At 43.6% G+C, this 27,044-nt stretch overlaps 1 protein-coding gene across 1 annotated transcript in view; it reads left to right on the plus strand.

The window, feature by feature from the left end:
- The window catches only part of TRPM8 (transient receptor potential cation channel subfamily M member 8), a 657,600-nt gene that overhangs the window by 584,289 nt on the left and 46,267 nt on the right, over positions 1-27,044 (plus strand). The window contains exons 18-19 of the mRNA XM_058185213.1: positions 3,920-4,011; positions 19,206-19,347. Of these exons, the coding sequence (XP_058041196.1) occupies positions 3,920-4,011; positions 19,206-19,347 (234 nt within the window). The remainder of the gene's footprint in view (positions 1-3,919; positions 4,012-19,205; positions 19,348-27,044) is intronic.

Consider the following 27,044-nt stretch of genomic DNA (forward strand, 5'->3'; position numbering starts at 1 on the left):
AGGGAATTCCTCACACAAGAAGAGAAGCCTCAGTAGCTGAGGAGAAAGGAGAAGCCTCATTAGCCTGTTTCCGATGTGGGAAGAAAGGCCACCAAGCAGCTGACTGCCCTGCCCCACATTCAGCATCTATGTCGCGAGCCCGGCCCAGCTGAAGATGACAAAGCTGCTGGCAAAGCTGAAGGAGAAGACGTGAGCCATACAACAGGTCATGGAGGTCTCTCCCCACTCCAGCAAAGGGGAGGGAACTCTGACCCCCAACAAGCCTGATGAGGTCTTCTATGAGACCAACCCAATGGTAAGTGGCACCATCATCCCAATGACTGCCAGGGTAGAGACACTGGGGCCCTACTCAGAAGTAAAGGGCACCATCATGGCCCTACTAGACTTGGGTTGCATCTTGGGTTGCCTGATCAGCTTGACAACAGTGGAGAAATTGAGGCTAAGTTTCCTAAGGTGACTTGTGGGATTTGAACAGCTAGATGGTTCCCTTATTGGGGGGTGGTATGCCAGCAACTTACCTCACAGAGCCAGTAAATCTAAGGCTCAGGAATCATATAGAGACTATCTGCTTTATTGTGGGTCTGGACTGAGACCATGACTCTAAAGCTAGCCTGGCTAAAGAAATGGAACCCGGCAGAGGACTGGAATAATAATAAGTGATGCATGAGTAAGAAAATAGCTAAGCAGCAGGAACTAGAGAAAGCGCCAGGCACCAGCTATGAGATGGTGGGTGGAAAAGTGGAAATGGAGCTAGCTAAGATGCTGATGGAAGGCAAGGTGTCACAGCTACGTATTCCAAAGGAGTACTGCAATCTCGCTGTAGTGTTTAGTGAGAAGGGGTCAGATGTGCTGCCACTTTGCCATTCCATGCACTGTGCTATTGAGATTATGATGGGGGCAAAGCTACAAAAGCCAAAGATGTATTCCATGACATCCATGGAAATGGAAGAACTTAGAAACTTTATAGACAAGAACCTAACCAGGGGCTTCATCCAGCTGGCCAAATCAAGAGTGGCAGCCCCCATGCTTTTCAAAGAAAAGAAAGATAGGTCCCTGAGGATGTGTGTGGATTATAGGGGGATAAACACCATTTGCATGGAGGACATGTACCCCCGCACCTAGATGAAAGACATGTTGGGATACCTGTCAAAGGGGAGGATCTTTACCAAGCTGGATTTGAGGGAAGTGTACTACCGAGTGAGGATCAGGGAGGGAGATGAATGGAAGAACATGTTCAACTGCCCCTTGGGATATTACCAATTCCAGGTGATACCATTTGGATTACAGAGGGTGCCGGTCATGTTCATGTAACTGATAAATGAAGTCCTACATAAGTACCTATACAAAGGGGAACTGGTGTATCTGTTGATATTTTAATATATACTGAGATCATGGAAGAGCACATTAAGCTACTGAGAACTGTGAAGCTGCTAAAAGTCCAACTGTGACTGTCGGGCTGCCTCTGATTATATCTAGGAAAGAATACACCTTGACTTCATTTGCAAATAAAGAAAAGTACTTTTACTAGTTACAATCTGGATAGCAGCAGTTCTAAGTTGAATCTGAGACAAAATATGACAAACATTTCATATCCCCCCATTTGTCCCTCCTCCCTCAGGAGGTCAGGCTGGTCTGGTCCAATGCCAGCTCCTTCTCGGGCCCCGTGGTAATCTTCCTCCGCCGGTCTCTAGTTGTCAATCATCTCAGGAATGCAGTGTCTGTTGGAAAAGCCCGCGCTCCTAGCATCCAGCCGTTAATCACCCCTCCCCCACTGTTATATCAGACGACGCTCTTAAAGGGCCCTCTTCCCTTACCCTGTATGGGCAATAATACATCTTATATCCTTAACTATTTTACATTACAGAAAGAAGCATTTTACATTCTAGCTACTAAATATAAATTGTACAAAAAATATGTGAGGATTGGAGTGGAGGCTGACAGTGACTTCCACAAGACCAGCTTAGACTACCTAGGGCACTGTATTTTGAGAGAAGGGGCAGAGATGGACCTGGAGAAGTTGAAAGCAATCCTAGAATGGGAGGCCCCAAGGACCAGGAGACAACTGTAAAGTTTCCTAGGATTCACAAACTTCTATAGACAATTCATTCCCATGTTTGTAAAAATACCACTGCCCATCATAAATCTGTTAAAAAAGAGGAAAGGGGGTGAAGCCTAGACCTAGTCAATCCTTGAATTGGACTGTCGAATGTCAAGCAGCTTTTGAAAAGCTAAAGAGACTTTTTGCTGCTGAGCCAATCTTGAAACACCCAAACCTAGAGGAGCCATTTGTGATCCAAGCAGATGCTAATGACGTGGGGATGGTTTTATTGCAGAGAAACAAAGGAGAGAACTGCAGTTCTGTGCCTATGGAAACTGCAGTTTCCAGCCATGGAAACTGTTAGACACCAAGAGATTATGGCAATCTGGGAGAAGAAGGCTTATGCCATCCACTGGGCTTTCCTCACCTGGAGGCAGTTCTTAGAAGGCAGCAAAATCCCCTTCGAAGTTTGGACCGACCACAAAAATTTAGAAGCACTAAAAAAAACCTAGAAACTGTCTCCTAAGCAGATCTGGTGGGCTCAGTAGTTTAGCTGGTTCAATTTCATCCTGCACTATTTACTGAGGGGGGTGATTTCCTAGCAGATGCTTTCACACACCTGCCTCAATATAAAAGCCTGAGGGAAGAGATAGTTATGCATGTGGCAACCCCAAAAGAGCCCCCCTTGGTCACATTGGTCACACATTGATTTAGCAACTGAAAGAAGCCCTGTGGGTGGGTGGGGGGTGAATGGTTTCAAAAGCATATGGGTGACTTAATGCTAAAGCAACATTTAGTGTGGGGGGGGAAATAAAATTTATGTCCTAGCCAGACAGAGAACTATGTTCCTACAAAGGAGTCATTACACTAAGCCAACAGGACATTTTAGGTTTGTAAAAACCCCTTACCTTATAAAAAGGCAGTTTTTGTGGCCTAAGATGAAGAAAGACATAGAAACCTATGTGGCAAGTTTCCCTATATATGGATTTAGTGGGGCATTTTGCTCCTTTTGCTGAATTACTGTAGTTTAACTTGACAGTCTCAACATTCTTGGCTATATCCAGAATCTGAGCAGCTGCAGCACTTAATCTGGACTCATCACCAAACTGATTCTTCTCTGCTTCTCTGCTGAAAACTGATCAAATTTCTGCTTCCTAACTTTTATTTTTGTCTTCATTAAGTCTTCAATTATTAGTTCTTATGTAGCCCATTACAGTCCCAGACTATTCAAATCATTGTTTCCTTCGATCATGAAAAAAGTATCTATCCATAAGTTGATATGATTGTATTCCAAATTTTCTGTTAAAAATCTTGTAATGTTTTTATATAGATGTAAAATAATATGGGGAATAGAATAAAAATCTGATTAAGGTTAAATTAAAAGAGCTATTGAATCTGAAAACTTTAATATGGCAGTTGATTTAGAGAATTGTACAGGATTAATTGGACAAGTATACATTCTATAAATAAAGCACTTCTTTGATTAGGCTTTTGTAATAACGTGGTTTAACATGATTAAAAGAAAAATGCAATCATTTATAGCACATTTGAAGTTATAATGCCACATTGATGCATTTTTGTCCTAGTAGGCAAGAAAGCCAAAAGCAATTTCTTAATATCCACTTTCCCTAATCCATCCAAGTTAGTGAAATCAGTGATACACAACAGTGTAGATCCCATAGCAAAACATCCAAGAAGTCAAACTGTCCTTATCTCATTTTTTTTTCTTTGATTTTTACCAACTTCCTTATATTAAATAGCTTGATAAATAATACATATATTTGTTTCCTATTAGGTACACATAAATGTTTGAATTCATTGTATGGTTTACTTATCTTTATTCTATTGAGTATATAATTTTCTGATTCTGTTTTTCATTAGTGGTATATGAATGGGAGTAAATACTTTTCTGACTTATGGAATGTTATGGACATCCTTGGAATTTTCTACTTCATATCAGGAATTGTGTTCAGGTATGTTTCAGTTAATCCACAGTGATACTTCTATTGCCTTGAGTTCAGAGCTAGAGGAACAAAAATATGCTATAATAATTATGTAAAAAAACAAGTGCATGCTGAAATTTCCTGCAGTTTATCTCATTAATTTTCAATCAGAAAAAGTTAATGCTCTTGAAATTCATTTCCAAGGCAAATAATGTATGGGAGAAATGGGATACTGATATTTTATTAGGTGGCTGAAAGCTGTGCATTCTGGATGTACTATTTGGTCTTTCTCTGTACAATCAACTGTCCAAAATTTTATTTTTTATTTTTTTAAAATATACTTTATTGAACTTTTTTACATTAAAAGCATGGGAAAAAAAGAAAAAAAAGGAAAAAGAAAAGATTATATCACTTAACAGCTATTTGTGGTGTTTTTCTTCTAACAATAATCCGTGCAATAATTACAAACATTAAATTGTACATATTTGTTTTCTTATCTATTGATTATACTTAGTAACTAAATATCCCTATCTATCTCCTTTCCATCCATCCATACCACCGTTCCCATATAATATACTTAGAATAGAATAGAATAGAATAGAATAGAATAGAATTTTTTATTGGCCAAGTGTGATTGGACACACAAGGAATTTGTCTTGGTGCATATGCTCTCAGTGTACATAAAAGAAAAGATACGTTCATCAAGGTACAACATTTACAACACAATTGATGATCAATATATCAATATAAATCATAAGGATTGCCAGCAACAAGTTATAGTCATACAGTCATAAGTGGAAAGAGATTGGCGATGGGAACTATGAAATGATTAATAGTAGTGCAGATTCAGTAAATAGTCTGACAGTGTTGAGGGAATTATTTGTTTAGCAGAGTGATGGCCTTCGGGAAAAAACTGTTCTTGTGTCTAGTTGTTCTGGTGTGCAGTGCTCTATAGCGTCGTTTTGAGGGTAGGAGTTGAAACAGTTATAACAGTTATAACAGTTAATAATATATATAAAATACTGATGTCTCTTTATCTTTCAAACTCAGAGTTAGTTTGTCCATTTCTGCGCAATTCATGATCTTTTGTATAATAAGTCTCTCTGTGGGCACACATGGCTGTTTCCAACATTGAGCGAAGGCCATCCTAGCAGCAGTTAATATATTTTAACAGAATAAGAGAATAACAAAGTTGGAAGAGACTTTGGAGCTGGGGTGAAATGCTCCCGGTTCGGACCGGTTTGCCCAATCCGGTAGCGATTGTGGTGGGAGGTTCGGAGGACTGGTAGCAAAAATCCCTGGCCCCGCCCCCTGACCAGCTGAGCCGCATCAACAGCAGGGTTTTTTTTTTTACTTTTAAAAGCAGTTTTTCTTCAGCCGAAAACTGTTGTGACCCAGGTTCCCGGACTCGGACTCCTGGAGGATGATTCAGAAAGTGATGAAGAGGAACTGGCAAGGCCTGCTTCCCCTGGGCCCTCTCCCTCCCTGGCACCCACCCAGGAGGAGGAGGAGGGGCTGGCAAGGCCTGATTCCCCCGAGCCTTCTTCTGATTTGGCAACGCCCCAAGAACAATCTTGGTTTGATGCAAAACTGCGCAGACTGCATGTGCAGCAGAGGAGGCGTTGGGACAAAGTCAAAGAATGATGAGTCATGGAGTGACACCCACAGGGGCTATAAAGCAGGAGGCGGAACTTCCTGGCTTTTTGTCTTGGACAAAGCAGTGAATTTGCACGGGCAAACTGTTTCAATGGAGGGAAGAATATATTCGTAAGTAATATTGGTACACTGCTATCATGTCACTCCTAATGTTGTGTCTCGTTCGCTTTCCCCGTAGCCATCAGCGGAGGAGTGGGACACGACACCTAATTCTTCCTTTTACTAGACTAGACATACATAGTTCCTGCAACTGTTCCTCATATGTTTTAGCCTCCAGCCCTCTAATCATCTTTTTTGTTCTTCTCTGCACTCTTTCCAGAGTCTCAACTTCTTTTTTATATTGTGGTGACAAAACTGGATGCAATATTTCAAGTCTGATCTTACCAAGGCATTATAAACAGTACTAACATTTCACATGGACTTGATTCTATTCCTCCGTTAATGCAACCTAGGAATGTGTTGGCTTTGGGGGCAAATGCCACACACTGCTAGCTCATATTTAAACAATTGTCCAGTAGGACTCAAAGTTCCTTCTCAAAGTTATGGCTATTGATCCAGGTTTCAGCTAATCTGTATCTGTTCATTTGATTTTTGATTTTTTGCCTTAGTGTAAAACCTTACTTTTCTCTGCATTGAGTTTCATTTGTTAGCTAGGGCCCAGTATTCAAGTTTATTGAAATCCATCTGTATGTTCTTTTGGAGTGTTATCTATACCTCCTAGTTTAGTGTCATTTGCAAATTTGATAATTCCCCTTTTATTCAGTATTCGTGTTTTGTCTTCTGGTGCCTTAGAAAATAAGTTGACCCCCTCTTTTTTGTGGCAGCCTCTCAAATACTGGAATGCTGCTATAATGTCACTCCTAGTCCTACTTTTCTCTAGACTTTTTGTTGTTAGTTGCGAAGTCGAGTCCGACCCATTGTGACCCCATGGACAATGTTCCTCCAGGCTTTCCTGTCCTCTACCATCCTCTGGAGTCCATTTAAACTCCTGCCTACTGCTTCAGTGACTCCATCCAGCCACCTTGTTCTCTTTCGTCCCTTTCTTCTTTTTTGCCCTCAATCTTTCCCAGCATTAGGCTTTTCTTCAGTGAGTCCTTCCTTCTCATTAGGTGGCCAAAGTATTTCTCAAAGCCTTTTTTATGGTCCAACCTTCACAGCCATACATTGCAACTGGGAAAACCATAGTCTTGACTATACGCACTTTTCTTGGCTGTCTCCAGGCTGTCAACCCTGGAGCCATCTTTGAAGAGTTTTCAGGGTTGCCACAACGAGGCTTACTGGAGCAGTGGCAAAGGGAGGGGGAGTAGAAATAGCAAAGGGAGATATATAGTCAAAATAACATTCTTTCTCCTGGGAACCAAGGACACTCATCAGCACCTGGTGAGATGTGGATGGGAGGTATCTGGGATGAGAAGAAAGATCTGATTGGGGCATGTGATGGTTGTGTGTAACGTGGGGAAGAACTTTGGATTTGTATTGGGTGGGGAAAACTGGGTGGAGGGACTTCAGATCCAGGTTTTCACCATCTGTATCAATATAACATGCCTAATAAATCTATACTTTAAGGAACTTGCCTTGGAGTCATGATTTCTATGGGCTGTTACTTGGAACCCTGACACAGACCTTTTATCATCTTAGTTGCTCTTCTTTGTACTTTTCCCCAAAGTCTTTTTTGTAATGTGGTGACCAAAACTGGATGCAGTATTCCAGATGTCGCTTTACTAAGGCTTTCTAAAGCATACCAATACTTTATGTGATTTTTATTCTATGTCTCTTTTATACAACCAAAAATTATATTCGCTTTTTTGGTTGCTGCTGCACACTACAGGCTCATGTTTTGTGATCATCCACTAGGACTCCACGATTCCTCTCATAGTTACTGTTTTTGAGCCAGATTTTGCCTACTCTGTACTTGCACCTTTGGTTTGTTCTGCCTATGTGTAAAACCTTGCTTTTCTCCACATTAAATTTCATGTTTGTTGTTGGATAGGACACATTGTTCAAGTTTGTCAAGATATTTTTGGATCCTGAGGTCTTCTGGGGTGTTGGCTATTCCTGCCAACTTAGTTTCATCTACAAATTTGATGAGTTCCCCTTTTATTCCCTCATCTAAATCATTTATGAAGATATTGATGAGCACTGGCCTTAAGACAGAACCTTGTGCTACCCCACTGCTTACTTCCCTACATGTAGACTTAGTACCATTAAAGACTATGTGTTGAGTACGGTTTGTCACCCACTTACAAATCCATTTAATGGTAATGCTATCTATCTCACATTTTAATAGTTTACCAAGATTGGGATCTACTTTGCCAAATGCCTTGCTGAAGTCTTAAGTATTATGTATGTACTTGTTGTGACCCAGGTTCCTGGACCCGGACTCCTGGACTCGGATGATTCAGAAAGTGAGGGAGAAGACCTGGCAAGGCATGCTTCTCTTGGGCCCTCTCCCTCCCTGGCACCCACTCAAAGGGAAGAGGAGGGGCCGGCAAGGCTTGATTCTCCCGAGCCTTCTTCTGATTTGGCAACGCCCCAAGAACAGTTTTGGAGTGATGCAAGACTGCGCAGACGTGACCGGCACGCGCAGCAGAGGAAGCGTTGGGACAAAGCCAAGGAATGATGGTCATGCAGTGACATCTGCAGAGACTATAAATAAGAGGTGGGACTTCCTGGTTTTTTGTCTTGGACAAAGCAATGAATTTGCGCGGGCAAACTGTATCAATGGAGGGAAGAATATATTCGTGAGTAATTCTGGCCTTATCTATAATTTCCTCGTTATCTCCAGAGACTTGGCAGGCCCGTGGGTAGACGTTTATCTATGTAATTAAATTAGAAGAGAAGGCCTTTGACTGACTCTTTGTTGGGAGTATTGGGGGAGGGAAACAGAACATTTTGTCCAAGACCCCGACTAAAACATCTTCCACCAAAGATGGACCAGCAGCAGGTACAGCAGCAGTTACAGCAGCTACAAGCGGCTAATCAACAGCTCCAGCAGCAAGTGGCTCACTTGGCAGGCCAACTTGCTGCCGGGAATGTGCCTGCAGCCCCCCCCCCCCCGTCCTCCATTCCTCCTCCTCATCGCAAGTGCCCGATAACCGTGCCGGAAAAGTTTTCTGGGCAGCCTGAGATGTTCCCAACCTTCTTGGGACAGTGCCAGCTCTACATGGATATGCAGCCAGAGGATTTCCCAGTTTCCTAAGGTGGCCTTTGTGATTAACCTTTCTGGCTCGGCTGCCCGATGGGCCACGCCCCTCTTGCTCCAGGACAGCCCCCTGCTGGCGGACTAACAGCGTTTTTGGCAGCACCTGCGCATCATGTACGAGGACCCCGTTCGGATGCTGACGGCAACCAGGCGCCTTAAGGAACTCCGTCAAGGGAAACGCCCCGTGCAGGAGTACATCACCGAATTTCGTCTTTTGTGCCAGGACTCTGACTGGAATCATGCAGTGCTGGTGGACACGTTCCAGGAGGGACTCTCAGAGGAACTTCAAGACGAGCTGGCCCGGGTGGAGGCGCCGCGGACCCTCAACAACTTGGTGCCCCTTTGTCTCCGCCTCGACGCCCGTCTGCAAAAGCGACAGTCCCGTCGCGCCCCCCGGGACCCGCCGTCGACATCTGCACCCCCGCTTCCTGCGCCACCAGCACCCCGGGTCGCCCCACGTTTTGTAACCTCTGCGGAAGAGCCCATGGAGTTGGGAGCGGCCAGACCTCGCCTGACAGCCCAGGAGCGGAACCGGAGGCGCCAAGGGGGATTGTGCCTGTACTGTGGGGAGCCCGGCCACTTCGCCGCTTCTTGCCCCAGAAAGCGAAGTGGGGCACGCACACCGGTCCCCGAATCACAGCGTGACCAATCGGGAAACGGAGCAGGACTGACCTCGGGGAAACTCTAGGTCGGGCACGTACTAAGCCCCCACTGGACGTTGCGGAAGTAGACTCTGAGCCCCCTCAGCATCTGATTCTGGACACACGGATATGGTTGGGGAACCAGTCGGACGGGCTCCAGGCACATGTGCTGGTGGACTCAGGGGCCACAACAAACTTTATGGACCAGGCCTTTGTGACCCAGTTTGCGGTCCCCGTGGTACTGGTGGACCCCCCGATGCGGGTAGAGACTATTGATGGATGAAAACTGGTGTCTGGCCCCATTAAATTTGCCACCCAGCCTTTGCGCCTGGCTATTGGGGACCATGAGGCGGCGATCCAGTTTTATGTCACGGCGGACCTTCATTTTCCCTTGGTCCTTGGGTTGGCCTGGCTTCGGACCCACGATCCTCAGATGGCCTGGTCGCAGAACGCCATCTCTTTCCCGAGTCTGCAGTGCGTCGACCACATCCAGAACGTCCCCACCGCTGCCATCTCCTTACCTCCTGAGCTGACGGACTTCGCCAACGTGTTCAGCAAGAAGGAGGCGGACCGACTACCCCCGCATCGGCCCTACAATTGCCCCGTGGACCTTCTGCCCAATGCAACACTGCCTGTGGGACGCCTGTATTCCATGTCGGAGCCCGAGTTGGCCACCCTCAGGGACTTCCTGGACAAAAATCTGGCCCGAGGGTTCATCCGGCCTTCAAAGTCCCCTCTCTCGGCCCCGGTCCTCTTCGTGAAGAAGAAGACAGGGGACTTGCGCCTATGTTGTGATTACCGCCGGCTAAACGCCATTACGGTGCGGAATCGCTACCCCCTGCCGCTCATCCCGGAGCTACTGGAGAGGTTGCGGGAGGCCATGATCTTCACCAAGCTCGATCTCCGGGGGGCCTACAACCTGGTGCGGATGCGAGAAGAGACGAATGGAAGACGGCATTCGGCACCCGATACGGACACTACGAATACACTGTCATGCCATTTGGGTTGACCAACGCTCCCACCGTTTTTCAGCACTTCATGAACGACGTGTTTCGAGACATGTTGGATCGGTTCATGGTGATCTACCTGAACAACATCCTGATTTACTCCCGGTCCAGGGAAAGCCACCTTCGACACGTTAGTCTGGTTCTGCAACGCTTGCGGGAGCAACAACTCAATGCGAAGCTGGAGAAATGCATCTTCTTCCAGACTTCCATAGAATTCCTCGGGCATATCATCTCGCCCGAGGGCATAGCCATGGAACCACACAAAGCAGAAGCTTTGTGTAGCTGGGAAGCCCCTCGTCGGGTGAAGGATGTTCAGTGCCTGCTGGGCTTTGCCAACTACTACCAGACCTTCATCCCGGGCTTCGCCACACTGACGGCTCCACTTACCCAGCTCCTCAGAAAGAAGGTCGCGTTCCGGTGGAGTCCCCCGCAGCAAGAAGCATTCACAGCCCTCAAGAAAGCCTTTGTCACGGAACCTGTCCTGAGGCATTTTGTGGTGGAGACGGACGCGTCCAATGTGGGTCTGGGAGCGGTGCTGCTACAGGCTCCGACGAATGGCGGCACACTTTTTCCCTGCGCTTACTACTCCCGGAAACTCAATCCTTCCGAGCGCAACTACACCATCTGGGAAAAAGAGTTGCTGGCTATCAAGGCTGCATTCGAGGCTTGGCAACACCATCTGGAGGGGGCCCGACATCAGGTGGAGGTCCGAACGGACCATCGGAATCTCGAGCACCTCACCACAGCTCGGAAGTTGAACCAGCGGAAGATCCGGTGGTCATTGCTTTTTGCCCGGTTCAACTTCTGCATGACCTACATTCCCAGCGGTCACAACCGGAGGGCGGATGCTGGAGTACCTCTGCGCCAAGGACCCCCTTCCTCCACCGACGGTGCTGCCGGCAGAAGCCTTGGCCGCAGCACGGGAACCAGTGGACTTGCGGGCCCAGGTTCGAGAGGCGCAGTGCCAGGACGCCTGGTCGCAGCAAAGGAGAGCGGAGGTGGGCCCCGCATCTCCTTGGACCTTGGAGGAGGACTTACTCAAGTTTCGGGGGCAATTATACATGCCCACAGGACCACTCCGAGCCGTTGTCATGACCCAGTGCCACGACAACCCTGCAGCAGGACATTTTGGGTTCTTCAAGACCCTCCACCTGGTGACACGGACCTTTTGGTGGCCCCAAGTGCGGCATGATGTACATGCCTACGTGACATCCTGCGTACCGTGTCGGCAAGCCAAGGCCTCCACGGGGGCCCCTCCCGGGCTCCTCCAGCCCTTGCCGACACCCAACAGACCCTGGGGGGTGATCTCCATGGACTTCCTGACGGATCTGCCACCGTCCTCTGGGTTCACCACGGTGCTGGTGCTGGTGGTGGTGGACATGCTCACCAAGATGGCACACTTCATCCCATGCCCACAGCCGCAAAAACAGCCCGTCTCTTCCTGCAGCACATCTTCCGCCTCCATGGTCTACCGGACAGGGTGGTTTCGGACCGCGGAATTCAGTTCACAGCTCGCTTCTGGAAGAGCCTGATGGTCGCGTTTGAGGTGCAGGTGTGTCTTTCGTCATCGCACCATCCGGAGACTGACGGGGGTACAGAGAAGGTCATCGGTATCCTGGAACAGTATCTCTGTTGCTTCATCAACCAGCAGCAGGGCAACTGGGCCGATTATGTTCTGTTTCCCTCCCCCAATACTCCCAACAAAGAGTCAGTCAAAGGCCTCCTCTTCTACTTTATTTACATAGATAAATGTCCTGGCCACGTCTACCCACGGGCCTGCCAAGTTTCTGGAGATAACAAGGAAATTATAGATAAGGCCAGAATTACTCACGAATATATTCTTCCCTCCATTGATACAGTTTGCCCGCGCAAATTCATTGCTTTGTCCAAGACAAAAAACCAGGAAGTCCCGCCTCCTATTTATAGTCTCTGCAGATGTCACTGCATGACCATCATTCCTTGGCTTTATCCCAACACTGCTTCTGCTGCGTGCGCCGGTCACGTCTGTGCCGTCTTGCATCACTCCAAAACTGTTCTTGGGGCGCTGCCAAATCAGAAGAAGGCTCGGGAGAATCAAGCCTTGCCGGCCCCTCCTCTTCCCTTTGAGTGGGTTCCAGGGAGGGAGAGGGCCCAAGAGAAGCAGGCCTTGCCAGGTCTTCTCCCTCACTTTCTGAATCATCCGAGTCCAGTACTTGACAGAGTACTTGATGGAGATGGCGATTGAAGGCACCACCTTGGTGTAATTTCATTCCTTTTTTTTCTTTTTTTTTGCATTTATATCCCGCCCTTCTCCGAAGACTCAGGGTGGCTTACACTATGTTAAGCAATAGTCTTCATCCATTTGTATATTATATATAAAGTCAACTTATTGCCCCCAACAATCTGGGTCCTCATTTTACCTACCTTATAAAGGATGGAAGGCTGAGTCAACCTTGGGCCTGGTGGGACTTGAACTTGCAGGAATTGCAAGCAGCTGTGTTAATAACAGACTGTCTTAGCAGTCTGAGCCACCAGAGGCCCATATTTCTTTGATTACTATCAGAAAATTGTACATAATTATGTTTGTAGTGAAGATTGTATATGGATTAATCTACCACTGGTCATAACATCCTTTAATTTATGAAGAGACAAAACATATAACTTTTACCCTGTTTTAAAGTTTTATATTTTTATTGTTTGAATTAGTAGATTTTACTTTATTGTCTGTATTAATTGTAAACAACTTAGTGCCACTTTTTCCCACAGAAAAATAAAATATAAGAATTGCTAAATCTGACACCAAGCTAGGGGAAATTGCTAACACTAGGAAAGATAGGCTCAATATCTCACAGGATCTTGACAGCCTTGAACTCTGGCTCTTAGCCACCACTGATTTCTAAGGCATCCCCTGATTCTTCTTAAATGTCTGAGAATAAGCTTTCTATGGGATCCATGTTTATCTAGGCACACTGAGAATGAACATCATATAAATCTGATAAAATAAGAAACAAATATTTTGACAAATTGGAAGACAGATTCTTGTAAACAATGATTTTTCAAGGAATAGTGAACAATTTGTACTCCCCCAACAGCTTTTTTTGGAGTTCAAGCTCCTCTAGTAGATCCAAAGCACTATTTTTCACCATTATGGGATGGAAATGCATGAATATATAATGTAAATCCTAAAATCAGATTAAGTTAACTAAAAAACAAAAATTCAATTCCCAAAACCCGCGGACAAAATAATGCCCTTTGTCCCTAGTTTGTATTGCATTCTCATTCAATTTGGAGCAGTCCATTATTTGTAAATCTCTCTGCAAATATTAAATGTCAGTTAAGGTTATCTGTCCTCAAAATGCTCAGTCTTCTTTTACAGAGTACAATTACAATGTTGAAAATGAAGGTGCCCAGAATAAAACTGCAATCTTCTTATAAATAGTGACCAGATTTTAACATTGGTAAAGTGGGACACCATTGAGGGGGGGCGGGGGGCCTTATTTTGGGGTGTGGCTTGGTGGTCATGTGACTGGGTGGGGCGTGGCTAGCTGCTCATGTAACTGGGTGGGCGTGCAATTTTGCCTTTAACCTAATTTTAATGCTTGTTCACCTGTGGCAAGTTCAGCCCTTTTAACTGCACCTGGCTAAAATTACCTCAGCTTGATTCCTCAGAGTCTGCTGCTGAAGAAATTTTAATTAACTTTCCCCTCCTTACTTGCAGTACTTTTCTTAGTCTGCAAGCCAGGACATGGCTATTTTTACCTCAGACTTTACTCCAAAGCTCATTTTTTAACTCTTATTCACCTATGGTGGTTCCGACACGGCTGAGATTACCTCAGGTTCCGCCCGTCTTTTACTTCTTAAGAACTTGAGCCTTGGCTAAAATTACCTCAGTCTTCAAAAACTGACTATCTGAAGAAAGTAAACTCAACTCCTGGACCTGAAGTAAATTTTAGTGAACTTTTTGCTTTTAGTTGACTTGAATTTTGCTTCTTTTGAAGGAGCCTTGACTAAAAATTACCTAAATTTGACTTTATTCCTGAGAGCGAGGTCAACTCCTGAGGCAATTTTACCTTTAAAACTCATTTTAGCACTTATTCACTGTGGCGGTTTGGTCCTTTTTTTAACAGGACATGGCTATTACCTCAGGTTCTACCAGTATTTTAAGAACTTGAGCCTTGACTAGAATTGCTTCAAGACTCCATGGTTCGCGGTATCCCCTGAGGGGAAATCCCATTGGCAAAGACTGAAATAATTATCTTTAGTGACCTGAGGTATTGGAGTCCTTTAAAGAACATTACTGTTGAGATATTACCTCAGTTTTTACTCCCAAGAACACACGCCGTGGTTAAAATTACCACAGGAGCTATCCTTACTCACCAAAACACAAGACTATTAATTAACTATCTAAAGAACTCACGCTCTCCCACCACCACCACCTACAACATATAAAAAGTCTCAGGTCTTTTGATAAGTTTATCAAAAGAACTTGATTAAAAAAGCATTTTTAGAGTATTATAGTAAGTTATATTCTAGGGATATGATTGATGATACAGAGATAGAAAGATATTTACAACAACAAAATTTTGTGAGCTTACAGAAAACCAAAGAGAAGAACTGAATCAATTAATTACTTCAGAGGAAATTTTGTTAGCAATTAAGCAACTTAAAATCGGTAAAGCACCAGGTACAGATGGATTAACAGCTGTTTATTATAAAAATTTACAAAATGAGATGGTTGAACCACTTAAAGAGTTATTTAATAAAATTCAAATGGGAGATGTTCCCCCTTCATGGAGGACAGCCTTTATTTCGTTAATACCGAAGGAAGATCGAGATGGTATTAAAGCAGAGAATTATAGGCCTATATCACTTTTAAATACTGATTACAAGATATTTACCAAGATACTTGCTAATAGATTAATGCCAGTGATGAATCAAATAATTCATAATGATCAGTCAGGATTTATTAAGGGTAGGCAGATAAGATATAATGTGAGGCAAATCGTAAATTTACTTGAATATTTGGAACGAAACAACCAAGTCTCAGCGGCATTACTTTTTTGGATGCTGAAAAAGCTTTTGATAGATTGGATTGGCAGTTTTTGTTTAAAGTAATAGAAAAAATGCAATTTGGGGATTATTTTATCCATGCAATTAAAGCAATATATCAGAAGCAAACAGCACAAATAATAGTAAATGGTGGGTTAACAGAAACTTTTAAAATTGGGAAAGGGGCGAGACAGGGATGTCCCTTGTCCCCATTACTTTTTATTTTAACTTTAGAAATTCTTCTGAATAAAATATGTGGTTCCGATCGAATAAAGGGAATTAGAGTTAAACATCAAGATTACAGATTAAGAGCTTTTGCAGATGACCTGGTTGTTACTGTATCTCAACCAATATACTCAGTTACTGGTTTAAAAGATATAATTGGTCAGTATGGCAAAGTATCTGGATTTAAGGTGAATCAGCAAAAGACAAAGATGATAACTAAAAATATGAATATACAACAAAAAGAAGAGTTAGAAAGAACTACAGGTTTTGAAATTGTTAAAAGGTTAAATATTTAGGAATATATATTACAGCTTCAAATGTTAAATTATACAAAATAATTATGAGGTATTGTGGCAGAAGGTATGGAAAGAAATGGAGAGTTGGAAGAAGTTACAACTATCTTTGCTGGGAAGAATAGCGGCTATAAAATGAATGTTTTGCCCAGGTTTTTATTTTTGTTTCAAATGATACGGTGCTTAAGAATGATATTAAATTACAGGAATGGCAAAAGGGATTAATAAATTTGTATGGATGGGCAAAAACCAAGAATAAAATTAAAAATAATGCAGGATACAAGGGAAAGGGGGTCTTAAAATGCCTAACTTAAAATTGTATTATGAAGCAGTTGTCTTATCATTAATTACTGATTGGATTAATTTAACTGAGGAAAGAGTTTTGAATATAGAAGGTTATGGTTTGTTATATGGGTGGCATGCCTATTTATTATATGATAAGAAAGTAGATAAAATATTTAAAAATAATATAATTAGAAATGCATTATTGAGGGTTTGGAGGAAATATCAATATAAATTAGATGGAAAGATTCCAATATGGGCAATCCGAGACCCATGATAGAAAATATAAATATATATCAAAAGATGGAGGTAGTTACCTATAAAGAACTTCTTTGTATGGAAAAGGGGGAATTACAATTAAAATCTAGAGAAAAGATGGGGGAAGAAGGGAAAAATTATACATGGTTCCAATATGGACAATTACAAGCTAGATGGAAATTAGATCAAAAAATAGGTGTTAGGCAAATTGAGGATAATTTGTTAAAACAAATGAGAGATCAAGGCCAACAGCATATTAAGAGGTTGTATAATGTATTAGTAGAAATAGACTCAGAGACTGAATTGGTTAAGGATTGTATGATTAAGTGGGCACAAAATTTTCAGCAACCAATAATGTTGGAAACTTGGGAAAGAATTTGGGTGAGGAATATTAAATTTACACAAGCGCAAAATACGAGAGAAAATTTTTATAAGATGTTTTATAGATGGCATATAGACCCCCAAAAATTGTCATGTATGTATCCTAATGTACAGGCTAAATGTTGGAGATGCGATTGTGAAGATGCCACTTATTACCATATATGGTGGACTTGTAAAAAAGTTAAAGCATTTTGGATTAAAGTATGGTGGATCATGCAGAATATTTTGAAAAGGAAGATTAAGTTTACCCCGCAGTTCTTTTTACTAGGAATAATTATGGATTGTACAGCTATAGAGACTAAATTGATTTTGAACTTAATAACAGCCGCAAGACTTTTGATTGCTCAATATTGGAAGAAAGAAGAATTACCTACAATTGAATAATGGACACTTAAAGTATCAAATCTGGCAGAAATGGCAAAAATCTCTGCTTACTTGAAAGACTATACACAAGAAAAATATATTTTAGAATGGAAAATGTGGACTGATTATATTCAAAATAAGTATCAGATAAAAAAATATCGAATAGCATATGAGTAAATTTAGGAAATATTTTGTATTAGATATATTTCTGAAGGAGAGGGGAATTGAGAGTGTGATTAAGTGTGGAGAGACTAGAGATTATAATTTAGGAATTATTTTAGATTATGATTGTTAGTTTTGATACCCTGCATTTTGTTCTGGGAAGTCGGGGTGGGGGTGGGGGTAAGGGGGAGGGGAATTGGGGGGTTGAGGCTAGAGATGGAGTGATGGTGGGGTGATACAGGGATTATTGAAGATGTATAAATATAATTAATGTAGGGTCGGGTCTGCCCAGTTACCATTTTAGAACTGTGGGGAGGGAGAAAAGAGAGAGTAGGAGGTAGGAAAGAGGAGAAGAGGAAGGAAGAGGGGTAGAAGAGGGAGAAGGAAGGTGTAGGGTGGAGGGAGGAGAGGATGTAGATAAGAGAAGGAGAGGTAGGTCTGGAAAGTAGAAGAAGGTAGAAGAGGGAAGAGTGTTAAAAAGGGGGGTGGTGACTGGGCAGGCCCGACTAAATGTATATAACTGTACATTGAATGAGTTGTTTGACATGATTGTAAAAATAAAACTTTTTTACTAAAAAAAAAAAAAGTCTTCAGGTCTTCAAAAAGCTTACCTCAAAAGCTCAAAGGCCCTGCCCGGCCTCGAGGTCTTGGGCTGCGGGGGCGCCGGTGAGAGATTTTTTGTGGGGCTCCCCGGCGCCCCGCAGCATCGTCCCTTTCGAGGGACGAGAGGCGCGGCGAAGCCTGCTGCTTCTGCAACGCGCTCGCTAATTTTACACACAGCTGAGGAGCCCGCCGACGTTTTAAACGCTCCTCCCCCGCCCCTCGGAGAGAGGAGAGGCCTCTCGGCCAATCGCGGGCCAGGTGGGCGCGGAAAAAAGCGGCTCCGAACACAAGGAGCGAGCGCGCGGGGAGGCTGGCTGTTTCTTTCAGCGCTTCCCCCCCCCCCGCCTCCGCCACATCTCGCGAAAGGGCCAGCCCGGCTGGCTCCCGCAGCGTTTGCCATGGAGACGGCGGGAAGCAACGCGCGGAGCGCGAGGCGGCTCGTCACGGCCACGTGGGCCGCGGCCGCACAGGTGAGGCAGATTTGGGAGGCGGCGGTTGCGGCCCTGTGTGTGTGTGTGTGAGTGCGTAATGCCGGAGAGCTCGCCGACCAATGAGCCCCCGGGCATTCCTCGGGTTCGCGCTGCCTGTTCTGTACACTTCCTCGGCCGGCCAATCGGGCGCTCGGTTTCCAACGCAGTGATTGACAGGCTGTGAAAGGCAGGAAAAAGATTCGAATTAGACGGGCATCGCCTTCAGCCAATAGGAATTGCAGTAGGCAGGGCGAAGAGGCTCATTGAGCCAGAGTCAAACAAGAAATCACCCATTGACGCTGGCGCGGTGCCCCGTTTTAAGAACGACGGGGGATAATTTCTTCAAAAGCGGGACTGTCCCGCCAAAAACGGGACGTCTGGTCACTTTATAACTTATAAAGAAAAAATCATGGAAACATAGACAATACCAAATAAAGTTGATAATAAATAATTGAAAATTTAACTTATGGAAGCACTATGAGAAATTTTATCTCACAGTTTAACCTATTGTGAGTGTAAAAATATTTACAATGGGGTGGTCTGGGCTATACTATACTATTGTAACTATAAATATAATATTTGAAAGAGAACTGTTGTAACTACAAAATTTGAAAATTGAGTTTTCTACTAATGTGTATCTGTTTTTTTCACAGGCTGCATTCTTCAAATGAAACATCTTGGTATTCTGGCAGAGTAATTTTTTGTCTGGATTACATTATTTTTACTCTAAGATTAATCCATATTTTCACAGTAAGCAGAAATCTTGGCCCCAAGATAATTATGCTTCAGAGGATGGTAAGGCATATGTTTGATTCAAGAGGAGGTGTTTGTGTGTAACTCAAACAAATTAAATATGTTTAAAAAACATTTAAACCAGGGGTGAAACCTAAAAATTTTCCCTACCGGTTCTGTGGGAGTGGTTTAATTGGTGGGCGTGGCTTGGTGGTCAGTTAACTGAATGGGCATGGCCAATAATAATAAATAATAAAAATAATAAAGTATACAAAACTTGGGAGTGCCCCGGTCTACTTTCTTTAAAAATAGAGGCACCGGTCTACTAATTGCCTTTTTTGGGAGGCACCGGTCTACCTCCTTTAAAAATAGAGGCACTGGTCTACTCTAGTGCTACCACATGCCTCCCACCGACCCGTACGCTCCCATAGAGAGGGACTTCTCAGGGTGCCGTCCGCCAAACAATGTCGGCTGGCGGCCCCCAGGGGAAGGGCCTTCTCTGTGGGGGCACCCACACTCTGGAATGAGCTTCCCCCGGGTTTACGTCAAATACCTGACCTCCGGACATTTCGTCGCGAACTAAAAACACATCTTTTTATCCGCGCGGGGCTGGCTTAAATTAGTTTTAAGGGGAAATTTTATTAATTTTAAATGGGGTTTTTAGTATGGAAAATTTTAATCTCAGGCTAATAAGTTTTTAAATGGTATTTTAATCTGTATATTGTGTTGTTTTTACTTTTGCCTGTACACCGCCCTGAGTCTTTCGGGAGAAGGGCGGTATAAAAATAAAATAAAATAAATAAAATAAATAAATACAGCGCTGATCAGCTGTAGTGCAGCCCTTTGAAGCGCCGTGGCAGTCATTTAAGGTCCTTTGCAGCTATTTCACCACTGAGAGCTTCAGGGACAGAGAAGAGGAACAGCAAGGCATGGGCGGTGTGGGGGACAGGGATATTTGCTACCGGTTCTCCGAACTACCCGCTCCCATCGCTACTGGATCGCGCCATCTGGTCCAAACTGGGAGCATTTCACCCCTGATTTAAATCCTACAGGCCTTTAGAAACATAGTGAAGTTTCAGTCCTTTTCCCAGGCACATGCTGTATATATGTAGCATCTGATTTAAACCATTAAAAAAATCCTTTCTCTAGGATTTTGAAGGTTCTATACCAGGGGTGTCCAAAGTTTTTTTGGTGAGGGCCAAATACAGAAAAATAAGCAAAGGCCCGGGCCACACCATTGAATGGGGGGGGGGCTAATTTTTTTCATACCAGTTCTGTGGGCGTGGCTTATTTTGGGGTGTGGCTTGGTGGTCATGTGACTGGTGGGCATGGCTAACTGCTCATGTGACTGAGTGGATGTGGCTATGGGCATAGAAACTACTCAGAGGGCTAAAAAAAGTAATTTTTGACCAGTCCTCACACTTATGACCATCCTCACATTTATGCCCATTGCAGCATTTTTAACAACCATATCACTCATTTCACAACTGCTTCTCTTCACCACGGTTACAAGATAGGGTGCAAAATGTAAAGATAGTTGTAGGTGTGAGGACCAGTCAAAAGTGTGAGGACAGGTCAAAAATAACTTTTTCAGCCCTCTGAGTAGTCCTAAAATGCTGCAACAGGCATAAATGATGACCGGTCATAAGTGTGAGGACTGGTCAAAAGTGTGAGAACCTGTCAGAAATCACTTTTTTCAGCCGTCTGGGTAGTCCCTATGCACAGTTTAGGCTTAAGTATACTATATGTGTGAGTTATATATATGTGCGTGTGTATCTCTATGTTTGTGTACGTGTGTGTTTGTGTTATGTTGATTTTTAATGTAATATTTTTAAATATAATTATTCAGAAAGGCATGCGGCTGGACAACAAACAGTATATAAGCCTAGTAAATTCATGTGTGGCCCGGGCCACACACAAGAGGTGACATATTGACACATGATTACTGTGTGTATTTCTAACAGAGATCAAGAACTCTGTGTAGGACCAAACACAGTCTGATGTAGTCTGATGCCAAACTACATCCTCAATTTGCTGTGTCTGAATCAAGACGGGCTTTTACGTCCACCCTGTTGCAAGCTGCGGACGTTGTGTTTTACAGGAATATGAAATGGGGGGGGGGGTTACTTTCTGCAGTCACACAACCGCTTACCACGCAAAGACAATTTTGCCTGAGTTTTCCCGCTATCAGCCCTGTGTCAGCCTTACAAAAACCCATGTTCCCTGGTGTGACCTCAGAAGGTGGCTTCTGTAGACCAAGAGTAAGACCAAGAGTAAGAAGACACCTTCAGTGGCACCTCAATTGATCCAGTCACAAAATTGCACTACGGACTACTGTTTTATACTTTTTGATTATACTTTTCTTTGCAAATGTCAGCAAGGTGATTGATAAAGGAAGTAACGTACAATACTTTTTTTCTTGATTTTCTTGACCACGCGCCCAAGTGGGTCTCTCCAGGCCGCTTTAGAGCAACCCTGGTCTGCGTGGGAAGGCGTCCCTGGCCACCTGGGCCACGTGACAGCTCCAGGCGGCAATCCGCGTCCCGTGTCATCTTTTTGCCTACGGGAAAACTTTTTTTCCTTGCTGCCTCTTGCGCGGCGCGTTCTTGACTGGCGGGGAAAAGCGGCGCGGGCTGCTCGCTGCCCACCCCCCTTCAGTCCCCATCCCCACTCCGGCAAATCTTTTTGTTCTTCCACGCCGCGTCTCCCCAACTCCTTCCTTGCCTTGCTTAAGTCGCCTCGCTCGCAGAGGCTCCGACCCGCCTCCCTTCCTCCCTGCCGGCTCCCACCCACCCCCTCCGGACGAGGCTGCTCCCAGTCTTGGTCCTGCGGGCGTCCCTTCCTCCTCCTCCTCTGCCCTTTCCTCCAATTCCCCCGAAGTCTCCCAACTCCGCGCAGGGATGCCCGCGGCCGAACTCACAGGTCAGATGCGGCGGGCTGGTACTGCTGGCTCCGGCAGAGGATGGAGTACCCGCAGGCTTGGACCATTTCTCCTCATCCTCTGCCCATACCGCACCGGCGAAGGGCGAGGGGGCGGCCCGCGGGAGGCAGGCGGGATGCCAGGTACTCAGCCGCGGCCGACACCGGCTCACCTTCGCTGCTGCTTCGCGGCTAATGGAGCCGTTGGCAGCCGCTCCGGCTTTGCGCAGGGAGGGAGTTGCCAGGCTGTAACGGAGCCTAATGCGGGCGGCTGAAGCCCGCCCGCCCGCCCGAGTGGGGTGGGGTGCGGGGCGGGTAGGTGGGTGGGTGGGGGCTGCGCCAGCCAGCGAGCATGTGGAGCCCGCGTGGGAACGCCAATCGCCCGCCCCGCGCGCAGACCCGACCCAGGCCGAGCGGTTGTGTAAGGAGCTTGCGGGGTCCGGGGGTCCCGCACAGGGGAGTGGGGCCCCTGCCCTGACCTTGCCCTGCTTGGGGAAGGGGGGGCAGGGCTGGCCAGCGTGTTCAGGGGATGCTAACGGGGTTTTACAGAGTTGAGCTCAAGCGCCATGTGCGGGCCATATTCAATTATATTTTCAGAATTTGCTGCGGGCCAATAAAAACTGACCTGCGGGCCGCAGTTGGCCCGCGGGCCGTAGTTTGGACACCCCTGTTCTATACAGTATCCAACTGTTCCTAGCACTGTACTCCTTTGGACTTCTGATGTTGTTCTTGGAATTTGTCCCAGCTTAGGAATCACAGCCAGAAATGCTCCTACTCAGTGATGGGATTCAAGTAATTTAACAACCGGTTCTCTGCCCTAATGATTTCTTCCAACAACCAGTTTGCCAAACTGCTCAGAAAGTTAACAACCGGTTCTCCCGAAGTGGTGCGAACCAGCTGAATCCCACCACTGCTCCTACTACTATTAGGGCCACTTTGGCCTTTACTTTCCACATCCTCTCCAATTCCTCCTTCATGCCCTGGAACTTCTTCAACTTTTCATGCTCCTTATTTCTAATGTTGCTGTCACTTGGCATCACTACATCTATGACCATTACTGTCTTCTGGTTCTTGTCTATCACCACAATATCTGGTTGATTGGCTAATACCTGCCTGTCTATCTGGATCTGAAAGTCCCACAATATCATAGCTATTTATTCTCCATGACCTTCTTTGGCAACCCTCATCTGGACCTGTGAGGATTTAACCCATATTCTATGCAGATGTTGCTGTACTTAATGCATGGTTGTATTGATCAGTGTATGCTGTTCCTACCTGCATTTTACACTCTGCAAATTCCTTGTGTGTCCAATCACACTTGGCCAATAAAATTCTATTCTATTCTATTCTATGTATTGGACTGTCTCTGAGGCCTCTCTGCATAGTCTACATCTTAGATTCTGTACACTGTGGTAGGCCCCTGCTTTTTTTTAATTTTTATTTTATTTTGTCAATCAATTAATTATAATTAATTAATTAATTAAATTTAAATGATTAAATTTAATTTTAATTTAATTAATTTAATTGATTGATATGATTTTATCACAAATTTTTGCATATTATTTTGTCACAACAGTATACGCAAACATTGACATAAAACAACAACATATAAACATATATATAGGCAAAAATATGCAACTATATTAATTTGATATAATGAAAGAAAATAATAGGACAGGAACGGTAGGCACTTTTGTGCTCTTATTCATGCCCCTTATAGTCCTCTTAGGAATGGGGTGAAGTCAATAGTAGACAGTTTTTGGTTGAAGTTTTTGGGATTTTGAGAAGAGACCACAGAGTCAGGTAGTGAGTTCCAAGCGTTAACAACTCTGTTACAGAAGTCATATTTTCTGCAATCAAGATTGAAGCGGTTAACATTAAGTTTGAATCTATTGTTTGCTCTTGTATTATTGCAATTGAAGCTGAAGTAGTCTTTAACAGGAAGGACAGTGCAATAGATGATTCTGTGTGTTAAACACAGGTCTTGTCAGAGTCAGCGGAGTTCTAAGTTTTCTAATCTGAGGATTTCAAGTCTGGTGGTATAACGTATTTTGTTGTTTTCAGAGGAGCGGAGAACTCTTCTTGTAAAATATTTCTGGACGCGTTCAATTGTATTAATGTCTGAGATGTGGTATGGGTTCCAGACAGCTGAGCTGTATTCAAGAATAGGTCTAGCAAATGTTTTGTGTATGTTCTGGTTGGTAGTGTAGAGTTTTTGGAAAAGAAGCTGCGTAAAATTAAGTTTATAACTCATAGAGCCTTTTTTGTTATGTAGTTGCAGTGGGCTTAGGTCATTTGATATGAAAACTCCAAGGTCTTTAACAGGGTGGGGGTCATCTGTAAGGTAATGTCCATCAAGCTTATACTTAGTGTTAGGATTTTTTTCCCCAATATGTAAGACTGAGCATTTGCTGGTTGAGATTTGGAGTTGCCAAGTTTTAGACCAATCGGATACAAAGTCAAGGTCTTTTTGAAGGGTAGAAGTATTGTTGGTGGTGTTAACTAGTTTGACATCGTCAGCAAAGAGAACACAATAACTTGAGATAAGATCACAGAGATCATTTATGTATAGTATGAAGAGCGTTGGTCCAAGAACGCTGCCTTGGGGAATGCCACTTTTGACAGGGACAGGATTTGATAGAACGTTGCCAATTTTGACCACTTGTTGTCTGTTTGACAGGAAAGCAGTTATCCAATTGTGAAGAGGTTCTGAAATGCCGTAGGATTTTAGTTTTAGAAGTTTATCATGTACTACTGAGTCAAAAGCTTTGCAGAAGTCAATGTAGATTGCATCTATTGCTTTGCCTTGATCAAGGTTAGTAGTCCATATGTTTTTGCAGTGGAGAAGTTGTAAGTTACATGATAATTTTTTATGAAATCAGATTGTTTATTAGAGAGTAGGTTGTTTGTTTCTAGGTGGAGGGTAATGGATTGGTTGATGATAGATTCCATTACTTTGCAGGTGACGCAGCATAGAGAGATTGGTCTGTAATTTTCAACTAGGCTGGGATCTCCTTTTTTGAAGATAGGGATGACTGTGGCTAGAGACCAAAGTTTGGAAGGGAACTAATCGTGAAAGCTTTATCAAAGATTATGCTTAGTGGTTCTGCTATATTAATTGAAAGTTTTTTTAAGAAGTATGCACATAGTCCATCAGGCCCATTGGGGAATGTCGGATATGAGCCATCACTGTTAACAAAGACTGAGCCAAAGAATGTGTTAAAGAGGTTTGCTTTAACTGTTTCATCAGTACATTCTTTGCCGTTAGATTCTTTTAGTGGTGGGATGGATCTTATTTCTTTAAGTTTATTGTTCACAATTGGAATTTGTGTGTAGAAGGTCTTCTTCTGGCTTGGTGTGGTAAATGGTGAATTCAGTTTTTATTTGGTTGCAAATATTTCTGTAGTGGTTTTTGAAGTTTGCTACATAGCCTTTTTTGTTTCTTCTCCAGAGGGATTTTTTTTGGATTGAAGCTTTTTTCTTGATATGGGTAATTTGGTGTTTTGTTTTTTTTTGGTGGTGATTTGTGGTACGTATAGTTTGATGATTCTATTGATTTCAAGTAGGAATACTTTATAGTGGTCTTCGGCAGTGATACAGGTTGAGAATAGATTTTGCCAGTCAAGAGATGAGATATCGTTGTTTATAAAGTCATAGTTAGCTTTTTTAAAATTGTAGTTAGGAGTACTATTATTATGACGATTTATGTGAGGGCGTATATTGAGATAAAAGTGTATCATGCAGTGGTCACTATTGGAAAAGGATTCTTTTATTTGTAGTCCATAAATTGAGTTTGTGTTATTGCAAAAGATGAGGTTGAGGCAGTTGTTGAATCTTGTATTGTTAGTTACTAGTTGTTCAAGATCTAGGTTTGTAACGGCGTTGTATAGTGTAGTATGGATTGGTTCAGTTGTACATTTATTTGTTATCCAGTTTATAGAAGGTAGATTTAGGTCACCCAGGAAGATGAGAGGATATGGACAAGAGGTAGCCCATGTTAGCAGTGAGGTTAACATATTTGCATGATCGATGTCGTAGTCAGGGGCTCTGTAGCATAGTAAGAATCTATGTGTGGTGTTAATGAATAGGTCACATACAATTAGTTTCAGGAAGAGAAAGTTTATGTGCAACTTGAATATTTTTTAAGTTCAGTGATTTTTTTGTAAAAGATAGCTACACCACCACCTCTCGATCTGTTCACGATCTGATCAAAAAACTTGATACTCTTTGTTTGAAATAATGGAGTCAGGGAGGGATGAGTTCAGCCATGTTTCACAAACAAATATAATATCAAATGTACCATTGTTTAATAAGAGGATAAATTTGGGTAATTTGTTTACAATACTTCTTGCATTTATTAATTTACATTTGAGACCTGTAGTGTTTCGTGTAGGAGAGGTAAGGGGCGTGCATACCTAGTTTTGATTGATAGTTGATTGAGGTGGTTGAAGGAAGGTTGATTGAGCAATGAGTGGTTGACCATTGGATGGATGGAGGTTTTGTACGGGTGGTTGGAGGTTAGTAGGTTGATCGACAGTTGATTGTACGGGTGGATGGATGTTTCGATTGTCAGATGGATGGATGCCTTGGTTGATGGATGGTTGGATGTTTTGAGTGAAGTGTGGTTGAGTGATGGGGATTTGATTGAAGGATTTTCTTTTTATGCAGTCAGCAATCAATGTAAAGGTTAGTTTCTCCTTCTTGTCATCGTTTGACCTCTGAACGAAGTTCACGGGATCTAATACGTTGTAGGAATTGATAAGTCTTGTCTAGCTCTAAGTTTGTTGAAGCTGAGGTTGTTTCTGGCAATTGTGTTTATAGTATAGATGAAATTTCTTTTA

Source organism: Ahaetulla prasina, chromosome 1 (assembly GCF_028640845.1).
Source record: "Ahaetulla prasina isolate Xishuangbanna chromosome 1, ASM2864084v1, whole genome shotgun sequence".
NCBI classification, from domain to species: domain Eukaryota; kingdom Metazoa; phylum Chordata; class Lepidosauria; order Squamata; family Colubridae; genus Ahaetulla; species Ahaetulla prasina.